Source organism: Canis aureus, chromosome 18 (genome assembly GCF_053574225.1).
Source record: "Canis aureus isolate CA01 chromosome 18, VMU_Caureus_v.1.0, whole genome shotgun sequence".
Taxonomy (NCBI): Eukaryota; Metazoa; Chordata; class Mammalia; order Carnivora; family Canidae; genus Canis; species Canis aureus.
The window spans coordinates 27,971,621-27,986,540 of NC_135628.1; the positions used below are offsets into that span (position 1 = coordinate 27,971,621).

At 34.4% G+C, this 14,920-nt stretch overlaps 1 protein-coding gene across 23 annotated transcripts in view; it reads right to left on the bottom strand.

Moving 5' to 3' along the window:
- HDAC9 (histone deacetylase 9) overlaps window positions 1-14,920 on the bottom strand; it is a 1,013,161-nt gene that overhangs the window by 245,304 nt on the left and 752,937 nt on the right. For all 23 annotated transcript variants that reach the window (XM_077856623.1, XM_077856624.1, XM_077856625.1 and 20 more), the window contains 2 exons: window positions 12,992-13,112; window positions 8,847-8,896 (listed from right to left, as the gene is read on the bottom strand). In XM_077856623.1, coding sequence (XP_077712749.1) covers window positions 8,847-8,896; window positions 12,992-13,112 — 171 coding nt within the window. The remainder of the gene's footprint in view (window positions 1-8,846; window positions 8,897-12,991; window positions 13,113-14,920) is intronic.

Below are 14,920 nucleotides of genomic sequence, written 5' to 3' on the forward strand. Positions count from 1 at the left end.
GGGTTCTCTGGCACTGCAGAGGCCAGAGCATCTCACCTATTAAATCATTCCTTCATTAAGTCAAACCTCTGAGTCAAAGTTAAGGGTTATAATTTTACTTAGTTAGATGTTTAGACTATAGCCCTATATGACAGCTGAAATTTTTTATTCAGTCCATTTAATAACAAAGATTCTGAGCATCACAAACAGAAAGTTAATAGAAAAACATAGCCCTGGATTTCAGACTCCAAAGTTTGTGATTCTTGTGCTGTATAAGCATAATATACAATTGGTTATGAACAAAGAGAAAAGTAATCTAACTTCGTTTCATGCACTAACCTAATAGGATCAATAAATCAGTTACCCTCAATCTAGCAGCTCAGATATAAATCAGCAGGGATGAGCTAAAGACAAGTGAGACCACAATATAATAGTGTCTACTAAAGAAGCAGCTAAAATGCACATGAAAAACCACGAGAAATATAATGTAAATGTTAGGGTATTTTCAATATACTTGAAAATGGGCAGGTATTAGAGTATTGCATCTAATTTGCAGCTGCACAATTTATATAGGAAGCTGTCCAAATAGTGTTCCCAGTTACTGGGAAGCCCAAAGCATATAATACTAAGATCTAAAGCTACCCAGATGTCTCCCAACCACAGATTGGATAACTGTGATCCCATCTCAAGCTCCTCCAGACCTCCAACATCATACCTTAAGAGAGATTTCAGGATATCAGGGTATGACTAAATCTACTACACCTCAATCCAGTAGTCAAAAAAGAGGCCGGGAATTTTCTGTGTTCTAAATAAAACAACCCTACCCTAAGATGGTTATATCCTCATAGGCAGAAGTGAAGGTGGAGATCCAGAACTGTGAGCAATCTTGACAAGCCTACTCTGGCATCCCCTGTTATCCTTCAAGTTAGTCACCAAAGAAACCAGGACTCCCAGGTCATCCCTTACTTATCAATGCTTAGCTCCAAAAGGTAACATTTCTCATTAACCATCAGTTCTGTCCCCAAATTCCATACCATCTTCCCTCCTTGCTTTCTTTTCTGCATAACATTCATCATTACACACACATACTTGAACTAATGCATATTTGTTTATCTGTCTTCTCCACAAGAATATATGTTCCACCAGGATAGAATTTTTTTTCTGTTTTTCTCATTGCTGGATTTATTGTTCCTGGCTTATAATAAGCACTCAATAAATATTTATTGTGTAAACAACTGAATAAATGAGTGAATGGATTCTGCCCCAAGTTATGGTAGCTTCCAGGAGCTGTGAGTATATTAAGTCTAAAGCCAATTAGTATTGGCTGTTTGACTTCTTCATACTTGCTTTTAGTAGAACAGTGAGCTAATGAGGGATAGTGCACTCACTTACTAGTTCTCAAAATGAAGATTTGATGCCTCTGTCAAAAAAAAGCTAAGGAAGGAAGGCTGTGCTGTACAAATATTTCATTAGAAAAATTACTTTGGATCTTATTCAATGAAGAGGTCAAATATTTTTTCTTACAGTCCATATCACCATGGACTCCCAGGTGTCTCTCACTAAAGTTTTATGAATAGAAATGGAGAAAGGTTAATACAGAGTACAAGTGGTAAGCATAACAAGGGATATGAATGAGAACTGAAAAGAAAATAAAAATTTAATAGAATATGCGGCCAGAGTTGCTCCGTACTTAGCACATAGGAACCTCTCAATACTTATTTATTTAATAATTGAATGAATAATGTTGACATATCTAAAGGAGAGGCAATAGGTTAAGAAAAAAGTAATCTCTAGTAGCAAAGAATTTCACTACTTTCAGGACTTGTCTTTTATTTCTTCGAAATGGTGACACTTCTAAATGGCATAGGATGAGTGACGCCTGGGTGGCTCAGTGGTTGAGCATCTGCCTTTAGCTCAGGGTGTGATCCTGGGGTCTTGGGGTAGAGTCTCACATCAGGCTCCCCATAGGGAACCTGCTTCTCCCTCTGCCTGTTTCTGCCAATCTCTTTCTCTCTCTCTCACTCTCTCTCATGAAAAAATAAATAAATTTAAAAATTTTGTTACTATGGTAACAATTAACCAAATGATTTTGGATGCATAGTATTCTCAAATACAGTAGATTTTATAGTCTTCATTAAAAAATATGATTCAGTGTATGCGTTGTTAAGTCATTGCTTAGTCTTTCAAGTCCTTAATTTTACATCTTAAAGTAAGACATTGTACAGTAATAATGATGATGCTTGCTTAGGAGTCAGGAGCTGTGGGTACCACCCAGGAATTCGATATGATTAAGTCCTAGGGAATCTGCCATGAACTGCTTGCTATGGCTCAAGCATTCAGTACACTAATTTATTTTAATCTTGGGTTTTGAAAGAAAATGTTACAATATGAGAATTTAGAAATTATGCTTTACTAAACTTTCCATCAAAATATTTAACAAAGACAAATCTAACAATATTGTATCAATATTCTGTATTGGTTACTAGTTTGTTATAGAGATGAATATCTTGATCAGGAACTATCCAAGGTAGAAATATGACAAATGAAAATATTAATACAGTTTTTTTACAACAAAATGAAAAGGTGAGATGGGCAAGGATTTAGCTGTATTCCAAGCCGCACAAAACAGAAATTGACCAAAGATTCCTTTTTTCTAAGTAGTCTCATTTCCTTTGTCAACTCTAAATGTTCATCTAAACTCAGGCCTTATGTTTTTTTAACAGAAGTGGCAATCAGTAGATGATTGTATATTCAAATTTATTCAAGTGTGTTTTAGTTTCTCAGAGTTTTTGTTTCATAGAACTATAAATTTCTTGAATTCAAAGCTTAATGTTCATCAAATCCATTTATCTTTAGCAATGGGGAGTCTAAGTTTCAATTTCTTTAGAGAAACTGAATTATAGACCAGAGAAAAATTATAGAACAAGAAATTCCAGAAATGGATATGTTTTCTTCTTCTCTGCTATTGATATTATTTTGGTTGACAGTGTTGCTCATACAGTTTTTATAGGTGTTGTAGTCCTGAGAATGTAAAAAACACATGTGTAAAGCTTTAATGATGGCATTTTTAAGATATCCCATGTTGACAACAGAAGAATTTTAATAGCTTTGTTATATTCATGTATACTTTAAATAAGAAAATGAAAATGGAATTTCAAAATTAATCCTGTGGTGCGTAGCCATAAAGTCAAAGCAATAAAAGAATTTAATCACAAATGAGATGCTACAGCTAACTGAATTAAGGAGGAAGTTAAGGTTTTCTTTTCTAATTGTCCTCTTCCCTGCAATAAACATCAGACACTTAAAGATTATATACACTTTTACATTTTGCAGTAAACATAGAGTAATGTATATATGTTTATCTCTGTGGGGAGTATTATCTACTTCCCTGCAACTATTATTGAGTATATATAATTAGCAATATTGGAAACTTCCCTTGTTACTTAGAAGGAATTTCCTAGTTTGCATAATATTTTGTACTTTATTTTCCACATCTGGGGCAACATGATCTTTTTGTAGAACCCACAACATGAACCAAAATTCTGAAACAATTTCATCAGAGCAGCTTATCAATTTTACTTTTTCCAGGTGCTTATGGGGTGTTCCTGCTAGTATTACTTGCATCCAGTTTAAAATTAATGTAAATCCAAATAGGATAGGGAGATGGGGAAAAGATCGATCCAAATCATAGCAGATCCTCACTGTGCTGGAGGGAAGAGGGCTGTGAAGCACCTCTGATAACAACAGTGGAGGAAATGAAGCACTGATTACAAGCCAGGTTTGAGCTGAGCATTAATACAAAGAAAATCAACATTATCCTGATTACTGCATGGAAAAAATAGATGCTACCCCACCTCTTTCTGCAGATGTAACACCAGGCATTGTGCTTGCTTAGGATAACTGGATGGGAATAGCACATAATACATATAATTAAAGGAAGGGGGGGTTCCTGACTTAATATAAAAACTTCAAAAACATACAAATTTTGGCATAAACATTAGGTTTTGTTGTTGTTGCTTTAGGGAAAAAAATCCCTTACTAATCAGCAATAGCTTAGTGCAATTGTTAAAAATATGGTGTGTTATTATAGCCTAAACACTTGATTCCTGGACATACCTCCCCATACCCCCCACCCACAAACTCATACAAGTATGTTCATTCCTAATTATACTTGAAAATTTATTTAGCTTATGGCTACTTGAATAGCCCCCACATCGCTCTTCTTTCTTTTTTGTTCTGGAAGCTCCCTCTTCTGTGTTCCTTTAGCACATTTGTCCACATCAGTCCATGAATAGGCTATGAGCAACTGAGAAAAGTGGCCTTATTAGTCTTTGCATTCCTGCACCTTATCTAATCACTGGCAAAAAAGTCTTATTTTTCCTGCCTGCCCTTCATTCTACATATGATGGCATATGTTATGCTTTCTAAATTATTGTATTTCAAAGAAGACAACTCTAAATAGGAGAAAATTATATTAATCAAATATTTCTGTTACACTGAATTTAACTATATATCCATAGGTTTGGTCATAAATCATTTCCTGATATTATAATACAGAAAGTCAGTGAGGTCCTTTAAAAGATTTGCCACTAGAACCCTTTTTTTTACTGTTACTGGGGAAGACCCAACGTAATGTAATAAATGGGTAAAATAATAAAAAGACAAAATGGCAGACAATAAATGTATGTACATATATAATATTTATATCTATCTATGTAAATTTTATAAATCAGAGGGGAGAGCTTACATTTTAAATCCGACAGAATGAAAGAAAATTTGAGACATTTCATCCAACCCTGCCTCTAGTACAGTGAGTATAGTTAGTACATAACTGAAATGTCTGCTGAAAACCTTAGGGCAATTGAAATGAGCCTTAAATTTCCTTCCCACAACCACCTAATCTTTCTCCCCATCTCCCCCACTCCAAATCACAAAAATGACATCTCTAACCTCCACAGTGTGTCAGATTTAGGAGTAATCAGATAGAATATGGGCAGAGTAAAAGTTTGTAATAAAAAGCCAGCTTCATGTTCACAGATTGACTGAGTTGCTGCTGGAGAAGGTGCCTTGATTAAACCTCACAGAGCCTCATTTTTGGCACATCTTTGACCAGTTAGGCGGGCCTAGATTCTACCCATGCTCAGCAATTCCTCATTCCTCTTAGGGAATTGTTCTGCTTCTTCCACAGCTCCTCCTCCTCCAATTAAGGGTCTGACACTGCCCATTGACCACGTTTATTTTTCTGCCTTTTGGCACCAGGAGCTTGTCTGTTGTAGGATAAAAGTGGAATTCTCTGCTGTCTGCAGGGCTTTCCCCAGGGAACAGAGCATGAAACCCAAACTTATATATAAAATCATATCCTGTTTGCAAACATCATATTCCCTTTGCTTCTCACTAATCTGGTCCTGTAAACCCCAGCACAGCTTGAGAGCCCATTCCTCATCTAAACAAATGCCATAAGCTCCTTTATACTTTTACAACCATGTCAAAAAATAATATTGCCTGCCAATAGTGATGTGATTGGAGTTGCCTCCTCCAAGCCATAAAAGAAGTGCAGAGTCTGTTATCAATTTCTCTAAGTGTATCAGGGGAATTATGGGTCGATTCAGTTCCAAGTTATAAATGACAACTCAAAAGCCGCAGAAGTGTTTGAAGCTGGGAGCTGATGACGACATTATCATAAAAGCCTGCTCGTCCTTGCTTTTGTGGGTTTTTTTTTGTGGCCTATCAAGTGAAGAGGGAAAAATAAAGCTGAGAAATGATTTCAAGATTTCTTCACACAGCAGCAGGTCAGATGGCCAGAAAAATGATCACTATTTTTAGTGATATACCCTTAGGAGTGAAGTGGTCCTACACTGGCTTTTATTTCCAGAATCCCTTAATTATCTATTTCATTAGATGATAACCAAGTCCTGGTATTTGGTAAAATACTCTCTGCAATTGATGCATTTTCATGTAGTATAATCACACACTAATGAAAAGTGAGTCATGCCATAGTAACTAAGAAAATGAGAACCAAACAGAAAGGAATTAAAAACCCTTGAGATTGTTGCTCAAAATGCTATTCTGGAAAACATACTTTAAAACACCTGAAGTACCAATTGCCCGTTGAGCAATTTAACTAACTACTCTCAAATAGTCATAGGCAAAGAGTATATACTTATCATGATGAGTACTGGGTCATATTTATAATTGTTGAATTGCTATATTGTACACCTAAGACTATAATACTATATATTATCTATACTGTAATTTAAAAACTATCATATGCAATTTTAGGTAAAAATTTAATAAGAAGTAGGGATTTTCAGATTTCATAATGTCCCAGATAGTCTCCTCAAAAACCAATCTAAAAAACAAAACAAAACACAAAAACCAGTCAATCTATCAGCCTTCAGTAGGTATATATTAAAGCCCCCTAGTAGCAAGGTATATATTCTAGGACTAGAGTTTACTTTAATAATTGGGGAGCATCAAGTATTTTGGAATTTAAATCAGTGTGTCCATCTTAGATAATGTGAACTGGAAGAGTGCCTTAACAACAAGAGCAATTTTAGTGTTTTCTAAGCTCTCTGGAGTATCCCTGCTGTGAAGTTGGACCACTCTCAGTTCATATTGGATATCTTTGTATAGTTAATATGTCTAGAACTATCCCAAAGGTAAAAATTTTGACTGGTACAAATCCAGAGTATTCAGAGTTTCTCTTAGGACTTGTATCAAAACCCAAGATATGATGGGCAAGAGGTTTCTGAATGCCTTAGAACACAACTTGGTTTCTGGAGGAAAAAAAAAAAAAAGGCCAAATCAAACTAGTTCTCTAGACTAGCAACAAGGACAAGCTTGTGTGTGCACACACATGCAGGACACACATGTTCACACTCATTTGGACCTATATTAACACCACCAGAAGACCATTAAAAGACCCAGAGGCCAATCTAATAAACACAAGTACCTCTCTCCAGTCTTCTCCAGCACTAAAGTCAGATTAATCCAATCTTCTACCTCCTGCTACTGCTTGCTACTACTAGAGTAGTTCTAGCTAAAGAATAAGAAGTTACTGTGGTATGAGTTTAGAGCTGCTGAATAGAGGTACTTTGTGTTCAAGGAAAAGTGTTGCATAGGCACAACCCAAGTCAGACTTGGGAGGTGGATCCTAGGGAGTTGTCCTCATTTCAGCTCTGGGTCATGAATTAAGTGTAAAGGAGTGGAAATTTGATGATCATCTCTCTTTTCACAGTTTTGATTTCCTCCCCATCATTGTATCCTCTAAGTAGCCATTAGCTTTGTTTCATTCTTTGCTTCATTTGCATGTAATCAGTCATTCTCTTAAAAGGAGCACTTGAGATGTTAGAAAATAAGTACAAAAGCCAATGAAACCTATTTTATTTTTTTAAAGATTTTATTTATTTATTCATGAGACGGGGGTGGGGGGTGGGGGTAGAAACATAGGCACTATACCAGCCACACTGCTGTACTGTGAGGCTCTAGGGATTGTGAAGATAAAAACCATGGAAGAACCTAATGAGCTCTTTTAGAACTCCTATACATAGACATGAACATCAACCTCATACTTTTAGCCTTTTACCCTTTACTATGTGACTTCAGGAAAATATAATTTCTCTGAGCCTTCCAGTTTCTCATCTGCAAAAGGGTATTAATAATAATAACTATTTCACAGGGGCACCTGGGTGACTCAGTGGTTGAGTGTCTGCCTTTGGCTCAATTTGTGATCCTGGAGACCAGGGATTGAGTCTCTCATCAGGCTCCCTGCATGGAGTCTGCTTCTCTTTCTGCCTGTGTCTCTGCCTCTCTCTCTCTCTCTCTCTGTGTCTCTCATGATTAAATAAAATTAAAAAAATATATACAATAAGTATTTCACAAAGCTGTTATAAACCTCAGTTATGTGTTAGCAAACTAAAATCCAAGCAGGTATTGACTGTTGTAGTTGTCATCCTTATTTCTGGAGAGGGCAAAATCATAGGTGAAGGGATAGAAAGATTATTCTTGTGAAATCTAGAATCACCAAAATGGTAGAATTAACTTGAAATATATGGGATTTCCCTGTATAGAATTCAGTTATAGCAAAATACTGCCTAAAATATGATACCCACAGTTCTTTCCCTTCAATATCCAAGAGGCCTAATTGACTTAAATTCCTCGGTCCTTGAAACCTGACCTAGAATTATGCTCTCCTAACATGACTTAGCACTTAGTTCTATAGGATGACAATTTGTTACTGGTAACAGTTAACTTTAAATAAATTGCAGGCTAAAGGATGTGTTCTAATCATCCACAAAAATGTAGACATTTTTCTTCATATGTCAGTGGATTCAAACAAATTTGTCTTTGAAATGTGGTATAAATATCCTGGGTCAAAAAAGGCTTTGTTAATTACTGAAGACAAAAATGGCCCCAGGGGTTCACAAACAAAACGTGCCACAATGCAAAGCACTTTGTGAAGTTTATGCTATTTTCATCAGGAATACAATGTACTTGCATACTCAGTGTGACTCTACTGAGTACTGAATTCTGCTGCAAAACTGTTAAACCTCTTGCGTTACCTTTTCTTCAGCTACATAAGTCTAGCAAAACTAGCTTATGGACATGTTATCTGTGCAATCACACAGAACCCTAGAGTAAGAAGAGTCCCACACTTGGATTAATTCATTGTGTCACCATCTTGAATTTCTTAATAAATTTTGAGCATGGGGATCTGCATTTTCATTGGGAATTGAGTCCTATAAATTACGTACCTAATCCTGAAGTCTAGGATAAGTTTTACTGAGAAACAGCCTGAACAGATAAATCAAAGGAGATATTTTTGACAATTTATGTTATTTAAAAGCAGTAAAAAAACTCATACTTACCCCAAGTCCACCACAAGGTAGTGAAGAAAAAATCTTTTGAGAGGTGTCACCTACACATTAAGAAGATATAAAAAAAATTTATCAATTGGGAATACAATCATGATTTTTAAAATTTGAGTGTTTATTAACATGTAATATGTCACATAGTATTTATCATTTGACTTAGAAGAAAATTAATCAAATTTTATACAGGTAAGAGCTCAAAGTAAATGATACTACGTGTAGATTCTATTGCCTTACATGAACAAACACATACCTATGAAATTTGAGTCTCAAAAGTTTTTTTAGCTTCCCTACAATCATTTACTATATCACGTCTTTTTTTAATATATACTTTACTTAAGATAACTCAGCTATTCTGAGTTATCACTCTAAAGTGATGTGTTAAGCCACAAGTTTTTGAAAAGCAGTTATTTTTTAAATGTTTTAAATATTAAAACATCTATTTAAATACACAGACTTATTCTTAATTTCTCCTTCAGATATAACTAAGACAAAGTTTACTATAAGCTTCTTCAAAATCTACATTTTTAAACAAACAAATCAGAAAACACTATAGAAAGGATAACCCTTTTGGGAAATCTATATAATACAAATAGAAATATATCCTCTTTAAAATATATACCAAATTCTTGCTTGCATCTGTCTCTTAGAATTGATATTTCATGGAATTTTTAATCATTTTTACCTGCATTTTAATTTTCTACATTATCTACCACATTTAATAGAGAAAACAAAAATATTCACTCCTAAACCTCCCTGCAAAGTAATTAAAGGAAAAGGCAATGGTCATTTCTATCCCAATTTATTTGTTGTATTGCTGATCAATGAAACAAATAATGATGAAAATTGAAAATAGGTTTGTGGCAAACTTCACATGTCATGTCAGTAAAATCTATCTAGATTTTGTTGTCAAAAAACATTTATTTTGTGAATAATAAATTGTTTGGGTTGAGTTAAAATGCAATTGCTAATGGATGGGAAATGATAAAACAAATGGAATCGCAAATGAAAAAATAAGACATCTTGGGGTGCCTGGGTGGCTCAGTGGTTGAGAGGCTGCCTTCAGCTCAGGGCATGATCCTGGTGTCCTGGGATTGAATCCTGCATCAGGCTCCCTAAAGGGAGCCTGCTTCTCCCTCTCCCTATGTCTCTGCCTCTCTCTCTCCGTGTCTCTCATGAATAAATAAATAAAACCTTAAAAAAAAAGACATCTCATTACATATAAGGATGAGGGGAAAAAAGATGAGAAATCAACAGAAAAAATATGGAAACCTTGGAAAAATGTTGAAACTGGAATAATGACATCAGTAAAAAATACATGAGAAAATTTATGGACAGCTTTGAGAAAAGCAAAGTTTTCTTAAGTTGTTGCTCATAACAAAGATATTTCTGTATTCTTAAATATTTTGCAAGGATGTATTGGTCACATATGAAATTAAAATACATAATAATATTTTAATGTCTGAATTCTTCATTCCACAACCAGTAAAAAGGGATTAAAGGTAATATTGCAATGTAATAAAGCAAATTTAAAGTACTTTTAAAAAATTATTAAACTCTAAGAGAATAAGTAAAATAAATAATCTGCTTAAGAATTTTTAATAATGTTTATAATAATACAAAACAGCCTAATAATCAATAATTTAAATTTAGTAATGTGTAAAAAATTTTTAATTCACTGAATTGATTGGGTTTATTTTTTAATAATGCTATATTACCTTATCCATGGATTCATATCTGGCTAGCCACAAGATAATGGTAACTGGTAGTAAGAATGACAGGAATATTAATGTAAAGAAAAACCGTGCACCAGAAATGACTGGAGAACATGTATTTAAAGTGTCACCTTACAGAGTCTAGAGTATTTAAGGAGATAAATGGCACCTATTTTCAAAACTAATCATTTTATAAATTATCAATGTCTTTTAAAATACAAAGACTGATAGGCCTGGTCATAATGGACCTTTATTTAAATCCTTCCCTCTAACTCCAGGACTTAACTATCAAAAACTGTAATATCATTTTAACTCAGAAAATCATACAGTTGAATGAATTTCAATTAAATGTGTGTGCACAATGACAGGTACCAATCACTGCCCACATCTGTACTGGGAGGGACTGAGGTAAAAAAGGAAGTATGGAAGTGAAAGAAAGGGATAAAGAAAGGGAAAATATCTTGATGATTATAAATTTCTATATATTTACACATGCGAGCTTCAATCTGGTCTTTTATTTATTTATTTTTTTATTATTATTTTTTTTAATCTGGTCTTTTATTTTTTTTTTTTTAATCTGGTCTTTTAGATATAAGTACAAAGCCACAAAAATTCAAATTTTCTTCAAAGAAGAAAAATTTTGAAATTAAAATTAAAAAATAAAATTAAAATTTGAATTAAGGAAAACCAGCTAAGTTTCTGGATTCATAAGAGAAACTGATGTAGTTCAAAGGTGTTATGAAAGTTGAATTTAGGTGCACCTGGGTAGTTCAGTCATTCAAGTGTCTGCTTTCAGCTCAGGTCATGATCCCAAGGTCCTGGGATGCAGCCTCACTTAGGTTCCCTGCTCAGTGAGGAGGCCTGCTTCTTCCTCTCCCTCTGCCCCCCTCCTCTCACCACTCATGTGCATGCTCTCTGATAAATAAATAAAATTTCCCCCAAAAGAGTTGAATTTAGTGCTTAAAATCAGTATCTAACAATGCAACATCCATGTTTATCTTTAATCACATAGCCTGTGAACAATACTAAAGTTGCTGCACTGATCCCTAAGAGGTGCCTATGGAACTCCTTAGTGTATCTAAAGCTAACTCTAAAATTATCAACTGTGCTTTTGTGGGTTTTTTTTAAAGATTACTTATTTATTTATTTGAGAGAGTGAGTGGGCACACAAGGTCGGGGAGGGGTAGAAGGAGAAGGAAAGAATCTCGAGCAGGCTTCATTCATGTTGAACAAAGAGCCCAACAGGGGGCTTAATCTCACCAGCCTCAGATCATGATCTGAGCCAAAACCAAGATTTGGATGCTTAACCCACTGAGCCACCCAGGAACTCCCATATATTTCTTTTTGAACTGTTTAGGACCAGTTAATCCATTTAGAAATAGTATTGAATTAGGTGAAAGAATTCAATACTTTGGATCTGACACAATAGGTTTATTTGAAAGGGACAAGAAAAAGCCCTAAAATGCCCTTTGAGTTAAAATACTTAAAACATGATCCTTATGGCATGCGTTGCCATGTTGCATATTGTTATTCCATTATAAAATATTAATGAATTTAATATAATGAATTGCTTCAGCTAAAATATGGTTTTGTTACAAACTGTTTTCTTAAATCTGTTATTTCTATCACTGATATAAAGTTATGTAAAGCTCTGCAATGTAAATTTTACTTTAAAATCTGATGGCAAATGTTTGAAAAATTATATACTAATTAAAAATTATATTTATCAGTTTTCTACTTCTGCCATCTACTTTACTATTTAATTCCATAGTTAAGGCATGCATCAGACACATTATACCAAGATTTAAAATGCAGGGTGCCTGGCTGGCTCAGTTGGAAGAGCATGCAACTCTTGATCTTGGGGTTCTGAGTGTGAGCCCCACACTGGGTATAGAGATTACTCAAAAAATAATAAACTTTTTAAAAAATGTAATCTTACTGTAAAATGCAGTGTTCTAGGCATAGTAATAAGGAGTTTTAACTTAAAGTAAGTTGGTACCATGCCCTTCGTTTGTTAAGGTCATAGAAAAAAAAAAGAACTAAAAACACAAAAGAATTGGAAAGGTGAAGATAAACTTGCATAAAGAATGTGAAAACCTTTTTTTCTTTTAGTTTAAAAATGTAAGCAAACAAACTCAACAATGCATCCATCCCTGTAGGCTAAAACATAGTGAACAAAATTCTATTCAAATAAGAAAGTTAATATAAAAGTAAACATCATGGAACTTGCATTGTCATTTTTTCTAATGCTAGATTTTCTTAATCTACATTGACTTTTATTGTAAACAACTCATTCCACAGAGCAATGCTGTTGGAAAAGCTGATTTTTTATAACACTGCTTGCCAAGTATTTTGAACTGACAACAGCACTGACTAATGATAGTGCTGGAATGTGCAGTTCTCAGTAGAATGGAGACCTGTACAGACCTAGGAGTGTCCTGGGGTCCAGCTTCTGTCCATCCAGGGGGTTGGTGCCATACAACAGTGAGTGATGTTCAGAATGAACAAGCTGTATTTCCTCCAGGCTGGCTTTTCGACCTTGAATTCGCTGAAAGAAAACAGCAGAAGCCTACAGTATTCCACTGACAACATTTAAAAGAAAGTAAGACCCAAGTCACATTTTTAAGATGACTAACAATGAACCAAGTTTAATCATGCAGGAATGTGACACCAATTTGCTTAGTAAAGTACCATAAGAACATGTGGAAAATGAGTGTGTATGTAAAGTTCAGATTCTAGGGATTGCTTATGCCTAACTGGGCAACTGACATAAAACATATTTTTTTGGCATAAAAAAATAAATCTGTAACAAAAAATGTAATAGTTAACTCCTTTGTAAAAGTATCAGCTTAACAGTAAATAGGGGCTAAAAAATAAAAGACAACAGAAGAAACAGGGGCTACTGTTTAGCTGAGAATTAAATTCATTAAAATCTTATTTTACACTCACCTATAGAAGTTGTTAGAACAAATTCTTTATGATTTCTTAAAGAACATAAGTAAGTACCGATACATTTTAATGTATTTGATTATCACAAAAATGCTGATCACTTCATGTGTTTGCACTTCACAGAACCATTAACCTAGATCAATGTTACTCAAAGAGTATCCTATGGTGTCAGTAACATTTCAGCAACTGTTCACGAACTGTCTGTGATGAGGTCTATACAGAAATTCAGAGTAAATATTTAGAAATCTTCATAGTGATTGGACAGACTATTTTTATGTCTATTGAATCTAATATAATCTTGGGTGTCTTCAATTTTTATTTTATTTTTATAGTAACAATGTATTTTATAAAACCATTAGTCTGGGACAGAATAGAAATTAAACAAAACCAAAAACTGCTGTTTAGCCAGAAATAGTCTGACACACTCTAGACTCAGTCAATATGTTTATGCACATGCTAGGCAGAAAGTTGTACTTCAACTAACAAAGAATGGTACTTCAACAAAGACAAAAGTATACATTAAGTGAAACCTCAGTTAGTCAATATGCAAATTATTCTCCCTGGCCATATTTCTTGGTTGGTATATCTACAAGCCTAATAACATCATGCTGGTATAGGAAGTTAATTAACCTTACTTTTGAAAATCATTGTGCTTCCTAAAATTAGTCAATATTAACATTTCACTTAAAATATGTAGCACAACCATAGTAAAATTCAAAGAGAATCTGTTCAGGGAATGCTGTCTTTTCATGTTCCTGACCATGGAATCAGCAGTTGACATGGAAACATCAAGAGACAACAACACCTTTATGAGGACCAGGACAATTCCATACTTAAGCTCCCTAGTTTAAGCAGATGTGGTTGATGTTTAAGGGAATAAAAGGCTAGGAAAATCTCAATATGCTGATGCTCCCTAGTTTACTGGGTAGAGGGCAGAGCTGTGTTTGTCACAGAAAATAAATCATCATGTCACAGTGAGAGAAGAATGGTCAGAGACCTGAAGGGTAAGAACAAGGTAGCAGGAATGATATAAAACAGAAACTTCTTGACACTGTGCTATTATGTGCCAAATAAATAAACAAATGCTTATGGGATTTTCTTTGTCACAGCATTGAAGTTCCCTGGTTTTGACATCCAATTTATATTTGTAGAAAGCATTTTTTAAAATTTTAGGGGAATTTATATTTATAGAAAACATTTTTAAATCATTCAGCTAAGTGCGGAATGGTGAAATTAAACCAGGTAGATGATGTTGAAAATGAAAGCAAATTTAATGATGGCCATCTGGTCAACCATTGCTCTGATCAATAAACAATCATGTTATTGATATAGATGACTTGCTAGTAAACATTAAATTTGGAAGCATTTATGAAAGATTAGAATAACCGAAGAAAGAGAACAGCAAAT